Source organism: Hetaerina americana, unplaced genomic scaffold (assembly GCF_022747635.1).
Source record: "Hetaerina americana unplaced genomic scaffold, ioHetAmer1.1.p SCAF_23, whole genome shotgun sequence".
Lineage (NCBI taxonomy): Eukaryota > Metazoa > Arthropoda > Insecta > Odonata > Calopterygidae > Hetaerina > Hetaerina americana.
This window is the reverse complement of record NW_027286797.1, coordinates 5,903,348-5,918,969: the sequence shown is the minus strand read 5'-3', so window position 1 is coordinate 5,918,969 and position 15,622 is coordinate 5,903,348. Positions and strand designations below refer to the sequence as shown.

Sequence of the window (15,622 nt, the reverse complement as noted above, 5' to 3'; positions counted from 1 at the left end):
AAGTTATGAATGACATTGGTAGTTATCCATGGAAGTGGTTAGTCATTTTCTACACTTCTAAAGTACGGTTGTTTGGTCCAGGGGCAAACACAGGTATATGATATGAAATTTTCAAGTATTTACGTTAAATCCTATTAGTGTAGTTTGGCCACTGTAATAATGAGCTACTAGGAATCTGTATGGTTGTACATGTGGAAGGTTAATATGAAATAATATGAATAACGATCAAATTGACTTACCTAAAAAAATCGCAATGATGCAGAAATTTCATTTGAAAAATAATTTACCTTGAACTGTACTGGAACCTGAATCCCTTGATTTCTGGCCAAGTGCTTTAACCAAGTAAGCTACCATTTCAATGGAATGGTATCAGGCTCAACCTTGTGAACATAATCTTTTTGGAATAAGACAAACTTTGTAAATAGCTAACATTTTCAGACACCTGATGATGTCACCCATGTGATGAAACTGGTAGTACTGTATTAATACATATCACCATCCATTTAAAAATAGTTTTGGCTCATATTAGGTTACTGGCTCATTTTCAAATATTGGAATAAAATGGATAATTATTTTTTGTTATCTAAGCACTAGAAAAACCCTATTTGAATCCTATGTGGCCCAATTATATTTTATTAAAATTTTGTATTTAGAATAATACTCTGAAGCATTCCAGGTCAAGGTCCTACTTAATATATTTCGAAATATCATGTTGATGCCATCCATATCTATTTGAGATGAGTATTTTTTGTATTTCAAATTTAAGTACATAACTTAATTAAATAACTATATTACACTGATGCTTCCAGCATAATAGTAGAAATAAGAACCAATGAGTCAAAATCATATATATTTAACTGCCCATATGCCATTATTGATGCTTATAAAAATATATTTTTTCTAATATGTAGGCATTATGTTTAACAGCCATTTGCAGTGTTGGTAGTTTCTAAGCTCTTTAGCAGCTGGCTGAATGTGAGGGTCACAGACAATGTAGTCCGTATCCTGTAGTGATTCATGAACAGTGCAGTTGTTCCTCCCCTTTGAGTGAATTTATAAATTATGTCCTTTCTGAAGGATACTATGCCCCCAAGGAGAATCATGTGTTGGTTTAGTGTTTGCTTGAGTATAATCATGTATGGGAGTAATGGTGTTAAGCCTTCTTATAAGTGAGAGATATGCATTTATAAAGGGGTCTCAGTGAGGATAAACCTTGGTTCCATATGATGGTGTGCTGTGTGGGACCTCTACCTCAGTGCATAGATAGCAGTGAGGTCAATCAAAATACATATATTTTATGACCCTCATAAGATATGGACATTAATTTTATCACTTAATCTCTGTGAACTATAATTTATAATTTCGATAAATATTATTTTATGTGCAATCATTTTCATATTTAATATTAAAATTCAGTGTAATGAATAAATAAATCAATATGTTAAAAGCATTGCTTAAAAACTGGCTTATAATTAAGGAAGATTAATGCATCTGGCATTGATTTATTTTTTAGCATAAATTCCTCAACTGTATGTAGCTTTGAGATTTACTGTCTTTCATATGAAAAACATTGATGAATATTTGCGAAAGCAAATCTGATATGAAATAAGTAAAAAAACAGTTGGAGATGGGGTAAAGCAGAGGCAAGTTGTAAAATGATGCCCTTTAACCATCTTGGGTTATTTAATATCCAATCATACATGAAATAAATTAGGATATAACCATAATAATAAATAGAATCATTATATATAATAAAATAATTTTGTGTTGGTAAAGAGTCTTCTCCATGACAAAGCCAGGTGTACATACTAGCATATGAATATTATCTGGGTTATAATATATAGCATAGCTAGCATATAAATATCAAATAGGATATAAATGCTCAGCAAAAAATTACTTGCCAGTTTGGCTGAAATTTTTCGGATGTATTTGCCCCTTTTAGAATCTGCCATATATTTTAATTTAATTGTTAAAATTCTGTCAAAAGGGCTATGGCAAATTTATTTAATGTCATTAGAATATAATAATTGAATTAAAACTTTTTTGATCATATTTACCTTAGAAGAACATAAAATACTATAAAATTACCATGTGAACTTTTATATTCTCCACAGATGGTTTACAATAAAAAAGTTGAACATTTGTATCGGTCGCTCCTCCCTAATACATATCCGCTCACCCCATATATAATTAAAATATTGGCAACTCCTGTTATGGAAAATTTCAAGTATACATACCTATTTTAGTGCCTAAATATCCTGAGGCCATCCCCATGCATGATGAATCCCAGATGAATAATTCCATTAGGCATTCAGATGACCAGTTGAAGCCAATAATAGTTAGTGGTTCATTAACATGACACATGCCTACTATACTAATCTAAGAGCTTGGATCTTTTTCCTGTGAGATATTATGAAAGCAAAAGAAGAACTACTTCAAAAATTGCCTCATCCCAGGCAGATATGTATTTGATTCAGTTAGTGAATCTTGTATGTTTCATGGTGCCTGGCCATTCTTGCAACTGAGAATATTTACAAAGCCACAGCCACTAGTGGGCCACTAGGCCCATTATTTTCTGATGGGGAAATATTTTTTAAAGTTTTTATGTAGATTAGGCTTGAATAATTTTGCATATTTTTAAATGCTCAGAAGGCATAGATTTATGAATGATGTATTTCACTTCAGAAAGATTCACTCAGAATTTTTTTGAGTTTAAGAATTCTATGATGGTAGAGCACAATACATTTTGGGAAAGTGATTCATTTTATGTTAAATAACTCATTAATTGGTGTCATGTTGTGCTATCTCGCAAAATAAGACTTCAAAGTTGAGGGCATTGTAAATAATAGATTGCTAGCATGGAAATATATTACCATATTTTCCCATCAATATCACGCACCTTATGTATAATTCGCACCCAGAACTTTGTAGTTATCATGAGTTTGTATAGATACCGCGCACCCAGGGCTTCAAAGTTATCTTGAATGTGTATAGATGCTGCGCATCTGTATATACATATATATATGTGTGTGTAAAAATTATATATAGTGTGTGTAAAAATATGTTTATATAGGATGTGCGTGTGTAAAAATACATCTATGCTTGGATTTTTTCAATTTTCATTACATAACGCGCATCGTCATTTTTTCGATCATCTGAACATTTTGTATGGATATCACATGGGTTATTGATGGGAAAATACAGTGCATCGAAACAAATTGGAAATTTTCATCATCATTTTCAAACATTCAATGATTGTTACAGAGTCAACCTTAAGTTACATAATTTTAAACCTGTGACATCAAGCTGATCTTCTTCGATCAGGAATAGGGGGAGGGAGTAAGTTACATTTTTGAGAATTTGGCATATGGCCCCAACCCACTTACTTCTCTTTAATAAAAGAAAAATTGCACCCTAATGCAATACTATCTATGCTTCCCTGACCATGAGACATGATTCTGAGGGAGTGAGAAAAATTTGACATGCCTTTGTGCCATGTATCAGAGTCGTGTTTTGAAGGAAGGCCTTGGCAGTAACAACTATTAAATGAATCATATTTATTTCAGCCACCAACAGGTCCAACTGGGTGCAGATATAGCCCCTCAAAGCCACTCATCTGCTCTAGTTCTCCAAATTAAATATAGCATCTACAGGTGTAACATGTCCCAGTTTTAAAATTTTACAAGGGTCAATCTGAGACCTTATCAAAGAGAGGTTTTTAGCCCACTATAAGAATTTTCACGTCAATTAATAAAAAAATTTGATTCATTGAAACCTATCCCAAGTTTTAGAGAGAAATATTTTCTTGCAAAATTGGGTTTTGCGAAAAGTTTATTATGCATATAAGAATATCCTATCAGCATCATTATAGTTTCTAACAAGAATTTGCTAACTTAGTGTATAATGAGTGCATAGAATTTATTATTTTAATTGATGATGGAAGACTTATCAAGTATAAAGCCATGTCTAATTGTGAAATGGGCAGGGGTTGTATTCACTCGTTGGTCATGTCATGATATTTTCTTTATTCCTTTTCTTTATCCATTGAGGACATCTGCATATTATTTTAACAAAAAATATCAAATTATAGATAAATGCTGAGAGAGGGATTCTTTTCAGAGCAAATCTTAAAAACTCTTCTTCCCAGGTGATAATTTTCTCTCCACAATTTTTGCAGATCATATTTATTGTAGTTATGATCAACTAGGGTCATCATCTATGGAGGAAACTACCATTAAGTCTTATTGGCTGTTATTTCCCTGTGCATAGTTTTTTTCTGAGAAATCTCCTCAAATATATCCTCAGAATTAAAAAGGTCGAAATTAATTTTAATGGCAATAATAAATTAAGAAAAAAATAATGAACTTACTAAGCATCTAAAATAATGTGATGACTCCCAATCTAATTATTTTTGCTTAATATATGGAGTTAAAATATTTTCTAAAAATTTGGAGTTTCCTGCTTCATTTCCTTCCTCATTTATCAAAATTGGAACAAAATATGTTCTGCTTTTTTATGTTTCCATTGTTGTTAAAAATATATTAAGGATTAAGATGGTAAATTTGTGGTTATTCAGTAATTTATTGTGCTTTTGATATTCCAATCATACATAGACATATTTTTCAATTATCATTTAACAATAATTTTGCTTTATGTAGCTTTCCTGGAATATTAAAATCTGTAAAATAAGGTTCACTGATTACCGTCATTATTTTGGTGTTCCCTGTCTGAATGATGAGAAAGGTTTTTCACCAATACATAATGCATCCTCAATAGAACCATCTCTGCCAAAACCAGAGCGTTAATACTTTTTTCCATCTCATTTCATTTCCGAATTTTTTTTTCATCTTCTGTCAAAAATGGAACTTAAATTCCATTGTAATTTTTTTACTGGTGGTATCAACATGGTTCTCACCTGAAAAGTACTGTGTCTGAGTGCAATAATGTTCTTGAAGCAGTAAGGTTACATTATGGCAGCAAAGACAGGTTTAAAGGAACACATTTAATCAAGTATCAAGGGCCAAAAAGTAGTCAGTCCTGCTAATCTGAATTTAAATTCAGCGAGACACAAGAGAGCAGGTATCATTCACACGGACACCAGCAGTTTTATTTGCATATATGAAAACAGGCCTGCTGGAGGCATACACTCAAGGAGATATTGTAGCCTGAAAAAGTGAAAAATCAGGTCAAATCTTTGCCATAAGGTCATAGGAAAAGATATGTTTGCTTGATTGGAGGTTATTTATGAAATGGAAAAGAATTTTTGCAATTAGCTGCTGATATAAGACTTTGTAGTTGCCACTTCTGTGCTGAAAATTGAATATTTGTCTGCATTTAGCGGCGGGAAGAAAATGACATTTGTTATGAATATTTCTCTAAATATTAGAGTATTAGTATGAGTTTGAGTGAGTACTTAAAAATGAATTGATTAACTGTAAGATTCTTGCATATTTAGAATTATAAAACAGCAATAAAAGTATACTAGAAAATTTTCTTTTAGTACCTTGCATTACGTAAATGTCTTTACTAGATACAGTGACATTTTGAATCATACAAAAAAAATTGATGAAGCTGTAGACTCATTTATATGTTAAGAATAAATTAAATTGTCATAGTAGTGTTCATCCCGCAAATAAAAATCACTGCCAAGCTGAAGGTATGTTTTCCAAATAAGTAATTACTAGTATTAATTAATTAAAAATAGCAATTTTCCACCATATCACGCCTGAAACGTCTCTTTTTAATTACTAGTAGTCCTCTTTTGAGTGTTTTTGTATCATAAGTTTATTCAAGGAGTGCCCTGCATGTATTGCAATTCCTTTGATTCTCATGAAATGCAATTATGGTTTTAGTTTGCTTGAAAACTATAAGCATCACAAAGGATTTGGTGATCCTTCTGAAATGTTATTTGTGAAAGGTATTCAGTTCTTATGCACTCCAACAGAATTCAAGTGTTTAAGCTAATTAATGGTTACCAAGGTAAATTAAATATCTTGCCATGTATGTAAGTGTAACTTTCACTAACTTTGTTTGACAATCAGTGTCTTACCACAGTTCAAATTGTTGAATTAATGATTTAATTACCACTTTAATGAGTAGTATTCTTGTTCTTACAATTCCCAAATCAATGCTGGAAATTTGTGATTCAAAAGGGAATCATTTTATGGCATTGGTTAGTCAGATTTTATTAAGCAGCCATTTTTACCATACTGGTGTAAAACACTATTATGCTGAATATCATTTAATTCCAACCTTAAAAGTTTAATAGTATGTGGTGTCAGAAGCCTCACTGACTGAATCTTAATACTGGGCTTAAATCCTAGTGAGCATGGTCAGGGCCTTGTCCTGTGATAATTCATTATTTGAGGAAATTATTAGAGCCTCAGAAGTTGGCATCTTGTATATTTGTACATTAATTTATAAAAGGTACTATATCAATGGTACTGTTCAATAAAAGATCTGGTGATATGTGCTCAATATGCTTTTGGTGAAATTATTAAGATAAAGGGGCTTTATCAAATGCCATGGAAGAATTGGTGCATTGATCTTTGAATTAAAATCGAAGTTTGGTAGTGTAAATGAAATGTGAAGTCATTACTATAAGTTGTAGTTTTTACTAAAATAATGTTCAGAGGATTTTGCCATGAAATAATATCAGTTAGCAGTTACATCTGCAACATCTGTCTATAGAGATGACTTGTATTAAACATCATATTTAAATAAATTTATATCAATATTTGAATACGTATTGATTATCCATCCAAAAAGCAATACAGTCAACAATTTATCCATGCCCTTTTCATATATTTAGACTTTTTGTACATAAATAAATAATAGTTTTAGTAATGATTGTAACTAAGCCATTAATGATGACTTGTTGCCATCATACATTGAGTTTGTTTTAGATACTAACATGAATTTTCTTTGGTATTTTAGGGAACTGATGGGATCCCTGGTGCAGAGGTAGCCCCTGCTTTTTAATTGCTTTTATGATACTATATTAGGCATTAACATTTGCTTAACTGCTTCACACATTGAAAAATATATTCATAAAATGAAATCAGTTTTTGGATGCAAGTAATATTTTCCTAATGAACACTGGTTTTCCTCTTTTTAAATAAACTGCAGGTGAAATTTGCATGGTAGCATGACCACAAACTTAAAGCTAACACTTTCAGCTTACTTTTCTTGTGCTTCTACTAATATCAACTTTTGGCTAAAGTTCTGTATGGATGTTGTTTATAAATGTATATTAATGAATGAAATCATTCAAAATTACTTTGGAAAGATTAGACATTAAAAATTTTCCAACCATTATTTGAACATAAAAATGATCATTGCCTTGCAATTGAACTAAGTCATTTTTGTGATAATCTGGGATGTTATCTTAATTAAAAATGATCCTGTGTGGATTTTTCCTCTTTAAGTGAAGCTCCTTCTTGAATCTTCATTGCGCCACAAAAGTGATGCTTCTATTTTACCCATTTTTGAAATTAAATCAGCCGCTCAAATTGTCTTTGATATTGACGTGCAAATTGCTAAATTTCTCACTTCTGTGGTTTGTGCCTGAAAAATATATTTTTGTGAAGAAATTCCTTACTTATTGAGTTAAACCCTCACTGAAACAATCATTTCCGATCTCTTGCAATTTTCATCTTAGTGTGGGTGAGTGTCTCTTTCCATCTTTTCCATTGCAATTTGTTTTTATGAGTTAGAACTCTATCATTCTGTCATTTTGCCAATACAGCTGCCTGATTTTCATTCGTAGGGACCTAAAGGTGAAAAGGGCGCTAAAGGAGAATCTGTGAGTTATTTGCCATTTTTTTATCTATAGTATAAAATAAATAGGAAGTGGTTTATTACAAATTATTCATTTTTGACTCTCTCATTGCCACTTATGAGGGAAACATGTAATTGTAATGAATAGAAAGTTGGTCTGAGTTAACGTTTCTATTGTATGTACTTATCAGGCAAAGATAATGTACGAAGAAATTGAATACATTGTGTAAATAGATACCATGAGCTAGGTCTTCATGAAATGATACTGCATAGTTCAGATGAATTTACGTTCTCTGCTGATATTAGGATTTATTTCAGACATTTCCACCAATTCCACTTATTGCTTTTCTAGAGTGTGATAAAGTGCTCTCTAAAGTGAGTTACATCCAGCTTTCCTTGTTTGAATGACAGGTGCTGGATTTTGGGTTAGTTTTACAGGTTCCTTTGCCGGAGTAATTACTTATGTGATGGTACCTGTAGAAAATAAATTGTCCTTAAGTAGTGAAATATGTACTTTTAAGATTTGACAAGTGAAATTCAGTAAATAATTTGAATAAGTTCACTGAAAAAGCCTGATTAGTACAATATTAATAATGAAATTAATCTTAAAATTTTGAGAACAGATATCTTATTATATGAATTTTGATATAATTTTTCAGTTCTAACAGTTCAGTTTCAGTTTTAACGTAATGTGAAATGAAAAAATTTGAAGAAAAACATTTTTCAGTAATAACTTACAGTAATTCATAATCTGTTTATTAATGATTTAAGTATGTTATGGTTAACTTTTTTCAGCAGAGAATTATGTATATATTCATTTATTTTCAGTATTCGGGTTGCTGTCCCTCAATTTGTTTTCAGAATTTCAATGAATGATTAAATAAATTACCTTTGCTCAATCATTACACAGGGCATCAATACTGAAATTTTTATTCCACTTAACTTTAAGGGGCCTCTTGGGAAGAGAGGACGAAAAGGTGACAAAGGGGACAAGGGTGAGCAAGGTGTTCCAGGGCTGGATGCTCCTTGCCCCCTTGGTCCAGATGGCCTCCCTCTTCCTGGATGTGGCTGGAGGCCTCCTAAGGTAGGCCATTCAAATTTTCTTCTTCAAAATGGTGAGATGGCAGACAAAGTAAATCATGTCTATTAACTGTAACGCCAGGCTATATCTTTAAAACCAAAAATATAAACATCCTAAATACTTGTTTTAACTTAATAATTCCTCATGGTAAAATATTAATGAAACATTTCTGTCACCATCTTTGTTATTAAATTGTCATCAATTCCATATTCATTTAATTCTCACAGGTGTACTAAACAAATGCATTTTCCATAGTAACCCTTCGATTAAAATAAATGATCACATAAAAGTGGAGACACTGACATGAAATAAGTTACTCCCTTATTTTAAAAAAATCACATACTGGTATTTAGTGCAACTACTTTTGAAATCACTAATAGAGTGATAAATGTGGGCCTATCTACTAAAGGAAAGATGAAAAAGGTCCAATTGTTTTCAAGTATTTCTTGAATTAAAAATAATACATGTTGAGCCTGTCTTCCAATTTATCTTGTGGTAGATTTTTTAATGTTGATGTGAGTATAACAGCAAAATATATCAGTTTATTTAGTAATCAACCTGATCATTATTTTTAAAATGTAATTAATATAAGTCCTAACTTTTTATTTGTGAGTCCAGATAAATAAGTTCAAGGAAACTTTAAAGTTAGGAGGATGATCATCATTTATTAAAATAAAAATTTTAAAATAAATGTATGTCTTAAATGTTATCATTAAAATAAATGTGTGTAGTATAAACTGAGTAAATGTCTCTGTTATACACACTAATGTAAGGAGTTGAGGTACTTCTATTTGGAGCAGTTTTTTCTAATTAGGCGGTAAAATTGGTCTTTCTACTGTTCTTCATTTGTGTGTATGATTTTATACATTTTTTATTGGTGAAATGTTTAGTTTTTATTTATACAGTTTTATTATCATTTACCAACATTTCAAGGTTTGGGGCAGGATGGGACAAAATGTTCTTAGCAATTTTAATTCTCTTTTGTTAAATTTTTCAAATGATAGTTAAATTCAAATGCTCTTCCTCAAAAATATGATGAACTAATAATGTTATAGAGTTGATTTTTTTTCAAAAATAAATCACTAATTTTCCTTCATTTGTCAAAACATAATCAAATGCAGTGGAAATGTTGCAAATAATCTTTTACTATGAGGGTATCTTTATAAACTTCGCACATTTATGAGTTTAAAGTGAGTTTAAAGAGATTTGTGAGTTTATTATTGGTTTACCTCAATTTCTGACATATATATGCATTATAATGTTTGTAGGGGTCTCCAATTCAGTGTGCAAAATCTTCAGTGCACGACTAAAAGTTTGATTGATTCTGTATCCTTATCTTTTTGAATTACTATAACTCATTGTTTTACACCATGCGGCTAGTGAAAAATCAGTGGCATCAACTCCCTGTGTTCTCATGATTTTCATGTTTAAGTATGTGTTGCATGATTGCAATTGATGGCCACACAACAATGCATTTATCAATACTATTTCAGTGATGTTGTTTGATGGCCTCAGTAACCAGACACTTAGATAGATCCAGAAGTAGCATTGGTAACTTTATTGGAATAGCACGGCAACCTTAAGCAAACAGCAATGGGTGCTATCATTAGGGAATAACCTCCATAAAATACTCTACAGATATAACTGTATAGAGCATGCCTTATATTCCTTCCCACAATCTGTATACTGGGTGTCAATTTTTTAACCTTCTTATGACCATTATTCCACTTTTTGCCTAAGATTAATTTTGAATGTTTCAATATTAATACTTCGGACTCGATTGCAACACATATTTTAGTTTCTGTTTTGCATTAAACTCAAAAGAGGATGCTGTTATATATTCCAATGAGGCCTGAAATACATACTTGTGTGGTCATTTTAAAAAACTACTTGGCATTTAATGCACCAGTTCCTTGAGTCATGAAATAATTTGAAGTAATTTCAATTGTGGCATGTTGTGATGATTCACCAAAAACACCAGGAATTTTGTTTCAAGAAATATTTTTTCCACCTTCACTTCTGGAGTTCTTTCCTACCAATTTGCAGCCCATTTCACAAATTTAAATACTCATGATTTTCCTTCATGTGTTATGAGTAGGTGTCACTCCACCATACTTTGAGGAAAGCAACTTGGAATTTTCATGCTTGAGGCAATGTAATGACCACAGGTGTTGCCACCTGATGACCTTGTGATTGAAACTCTAAAGACTTCATATATTATTATAAAAACCGTAGCCCTTAAGATGTACATCCTGTAGGCAATGGCTGAACCACCAGTGGAAACTTTGCTTAACTGTGAGATTGAAAAAATAGTGTTTTTAAGCCTCCCAAATGCTATTATGCTGCCATTGTTAATAGTTAGGACATAGAACTGAGGAACCATGAACACAATTGCTGAGTGTTTCAATTATGTATAATTGATATATAATCCTTATCCTAAGGGCAATCGGTGTCTCATGGTTGACTTCATTAAAATAATTGTGTATCTAAAAAGCAGTTTCAAAATATGAATGAAATCTTTCTGGAATAAATAAAATACCTCAACATGCACACTGTTCATTTTAACTTTTCAGTGCTCATGCATGTTCAAAGTATATACTACCAAACATCAAGTTAGCATTATAACCATAAAATATGCACCAAAATAGAGAAACAATGGAGACTAAGTTTAAAGATCAAAAGTCGAATGAGAAAGACAATATATTTTCCCAGAGTTATCTTTGGGAAAACCCTTTCCCATGCTGACTTTTTATCAGGCCTAAAACTTCAGGAATTCCCAAACTTCCAGAATCTCACTCATCATCCCTGGTTTTTATATGCAAATGTAAAATTTAAGTCTTAAAATTTTTCCATAAAGATACTCTCATCAAACTGTTTAAGTCTGGGATTTACAAAATTAAAAGAAGAGAATATCAATTTTTATTTGGGTTGTTCTAATGTAAAAAATAAACTTAAGCAAAACTGTAAAGAAATTATTTAGGCAGATGAATACCAATTGTTATTTTAATGAATTACTTTGCATGACTTATTTATTAAATCTGGGAATCCTTCTGGTAAATGAAAAACGGTCAGATGTGTGTGTTTTCATAGGGTTGTCTGGAGTTTCTTTGTAAAAATTTATGGCTTGATGTAATGTAAGCAGGCAACATTATCACTTATAGTATTGTGAATTCAAATACCTTCTGTTATCATAATTTTAAGCCCTGAGTCACGTGTGGTGTCTGTATGTGGATAAAATATCACCTGCAACTAGGTAATGCTGTTATGGCAGTTATGTTTAGTTGCCATTGTCAATACATGTCATACCATATTAGCAATTGATAAAAAACATGTTCCCCATTTAATTATGTGCCTATATAACCTGACATTTTTAAGTAATTAAAGGGCATGCTGCAGTTTGGCTTAATCTTCCTCCAAAAATGAACTAGCAAGAAGATATTCCCGTATAATAGACAAGATTTTTTCAGTATTTCAAATATATCTAAAAACCTCATAATTGGACATATGTATCCAGCTGTCAGGTAGTTTTTATAAGCTGTAGTAGAGGTAGTAAGAATATTTGAGGGCATAGTTGATGAGTATCTCCACATTGTCCTAAAGCCTCAACTGTATACAAGGAGAAAGCAGTCACAAGATGTTATGTGTGGGGATGGAGAAGTCACCAGGCAGATAAGGAGGGAATCAGCCAACCACGATGCCTTGTCTACCTTGAGTGTGCTCTTCAAGCACAAGAATGGCACTTCAGGCAACAACAATCAGAGGCATAAAACAATGAAAATCAGAGTATAAAGCAGGCTGGTTCATAACTTGCTGGGTGTGATCAACTCAAGAGAGGGTGTGTATGCACCATACATGAACAATTCAACATCAATAGCTGTAAAATTAGAATCAAGGTTAAAGAATAATGTGCTGGGTGCGGCGATTAAATCTGGACAAATGGAACTTTTGTTTAAGAGCGAATTTATGAAAAAAATACAAATGAAAATGAAAATCCTTTTACACTCAAGTAGTGGTATCTGTCAGGAATAGCATTACTCAATGTAATCCCCTTCAGCTTCATTGACTGCCTCCAATCTTGCCCTGATTGATCGCATGCACTCTTTATAGCAGCGCTGTCCATATTCACGATAGTTGTGCGTAGGGATGCGAAATTAGGTGGCCTCATCTTATTGGTAACTCTTTTGACTCCGCTGCAAACATAATAGTTGAAGGGGTTCAAGTCCAGGCTATTCGGGGGCCAGAACTTCTTTGACCAGAACATGTCAATGTTATCTGAGAGCCAGTTTTGGAATAAATGGCTCGTATAAACGAGTTTGGAATAAATATGATATAAAAAATAAATACGATAAATAAAAAATATGATATTTTGGAATAAATAAACGTATAAGCTGGTGCACCATCCTGTTGTAAGACATATTGTCTCCCGGAAGCCAAGGTTATCATCCATGATTACAAAACATTCTTCAAAATTTGCAGATAGACTTCCGGAAATTTTGTTTTAGCCACAATCAAGTCCTTGGGCTCGTGGGCGAGCCAGCGATCATTTCTCTGGTTGATCTTCGCGTCAATGTTTTCATCAGAAAATAATCTGATTTGCCATGCAGCTTCATTCTATAGAGAACACAATAGCAGGTTGCAGCAAGCAATCCGCTTTGTTCTTTTTTTTTCTGATTCTGACGCCAATTTCCTCAGCAATCGCCCCAGGTCCTCTATCAGCACCTGAAACTTCTTGATGACTGCTGCAGTTCATGACACCCATTTCCCCGAATTGGGTTTCCTCATTGGGTTAGCGAAACCAGACTTTTATGAAGGATTATACTTATCCACAATATCGTAAACATTTGATGTTGGGTACATGAAGAATCGAACTATTTCACTGGGCAAACGCCCAGTGCGAACACTCTCAATAATAGCAGCTCTTTGATTGTACTCCACACTTGTGCGTAACATCTTGGCCATTTTGTGGTATGACTGTTTACTAGATGCCTATAGATTTCAAGAACGCCAATCACGACATCCAGTTGAACTACAATATGGCTGTAAATTCAAATTGAAATTTGTCCGGCTTTAAGCTCTTTACCCTGTTTTACCCCATATTTAAAATGGCGAGTTTGATTTGAGAGTACACCCCCAAGAGATTTTAAATAACAGTTTTGGACTGAAATGTACCCTTGTGAGTGAGGTTTCATTGTATGTTGTGACTTCTAAGGACAGTGTAGAATGTTTTAAATTTGTTACAGGGGTAGGTATTGTAACTTCTATGCTGGGAGAAGAAGATTGTATAAGACTCGTCTATCTGGAGAATTGAACCAGAGGTGATGGAAGTGTAATGTTGAAAGTAATAGATCCAAGTGAATGGCTTAGAATGAGTGAGAAATTGGCAAAGTTTCAGCACTGGCAGAGTGCATAAGAGAGGGCAAGCAGCTACAGCTCCCCTGGCAGTACAGGGTGAATAGACATAGGAGGATTGGCTTTGAGCCTTGAATTCCATGGCACCAACACTTCCCCTTCCCAATAGGATTTCACATGTGCCTTGATTCATATTGCTCCCATTAAGTCCTTACAAGTTGTTATCCTCCTGCTATCTCATGTCCTCTCTTTGCCCTTCCCTCACTTTGCAATTCCTCCCCCTCCAGCACACCTCTCTTCATCTTTCACACCCCTTGGCCACGTCTTCCTCCCTATCTACCCCCTCCCCCCATTACCAATGCCCACTCTCCATTTGTGGTGAGGGTTCCCAGTCAAACAGATTATAGGATGGCATGATGGCCAAACAGATTAGAGGGCATCGTTATTGTTGTCAAACCTTGAGACCAAAGATAGTGCAATCAGCTTCTTGAATGTAAAAATACTGGAAGCCATGTCTTTTGGCTGTAGGGAAAGGAGAACCTGTGTATGGCCATTCCATGTTTTATGTGTGGTTTGCCTCATGGTGCAAATGATTAATGGTGGTGAAGGGGACCGTCCTCTCTCCTGCTTCCATCCTTTCTGTAGTGGAGTTATTTCTCACTCTCTCCCTGTATTATTATGTGTCACGGGAAGGAAAACATACTTTATTATATGCTGGGGGCATCTATTGATGCTAAAGCTTCCACGGCATCAAGAGATATGAGCTTCCTCTTAATGCTTGTTACTGCAATGGCTGGCATAGTAGAAGACCTTCCAATCATAGGAGGAATATGACTTTTCTTCAGAGAAAAATTACATTTTTTTAGTCATTACTCAGTAAATGACACGTTGTGGTACTAGTAGTAGCTCAAGGGGTGGCAACCGACAGCTGAGGTCATTTGCACCATTAGGGATGGATGGGAAAGGAAGGGTGGAGAGAAATCTGGCATTGGAGATTTAGCCTACTCTTATCGAAAGGTGCCAAGGTGTCCGCAGTTTAACTTCCCCTCCGACGGGTGGCGTACTCACTCATAGTACTCTCTGCAAAGCACCTCAAGTAGGGATCAGGATGCCACTGAAAAATATATGTCACCATCAGGATTCGAATCTGGGTCCTCTAGGTGGGAAGCCAGTACCTTAGCCACCACACCACCTCAATCTCCAAATGACACTTTGTCCTGAAGGATTGAACCATCTTATAGTGGAAGCAAAACTGCTGGCCAAACTGGTGATTCCATCTGCAACCTGGAAATGCTATAAGAAAGCCATTGAGCATTATTATTTCTTAGAGTGTTTGCTATGATAAAGGGAAAAGACTGTTATCTCATCTAAATGTGGAGGTTGATCTATTTTTATCAAGCCTTGGATCACAGA

At 33.7% G+C, this 15,622-nt stretch overlaps 1 protein-coding gene across 3 annotated transcripts in view; it reads left to right on the top strand.

Moving 5' to 3' along the window:
• Nucleotides 1-15,622, top strand: part of LOC139689417 (collagen alpha chain CG42342-like) — a 542,037-nt gene that overhangs the window by 513,200 nt on the left and 13,215 nt on the right. For all 3 annotated transcript variants that reach the window (XM_071586532.1, XM_071586531.1, XM_071586530.1), the window contains 3 exons: nt 6,937-6,963; nt 7,769-7,804; nt 8,729-8,863. In XM_071586532.1, the coding sequence (XP_071442633.1) occupies nt 6,937-6,963; nt 7,769-7,804; nt 8,729-8,863 (198 nt within the window). The remainder of the gene's footprint in view (nt 1-6,936; nt 6,964-7,768; nt 7,805-8,728; nt 8,864-15,622) is intronic.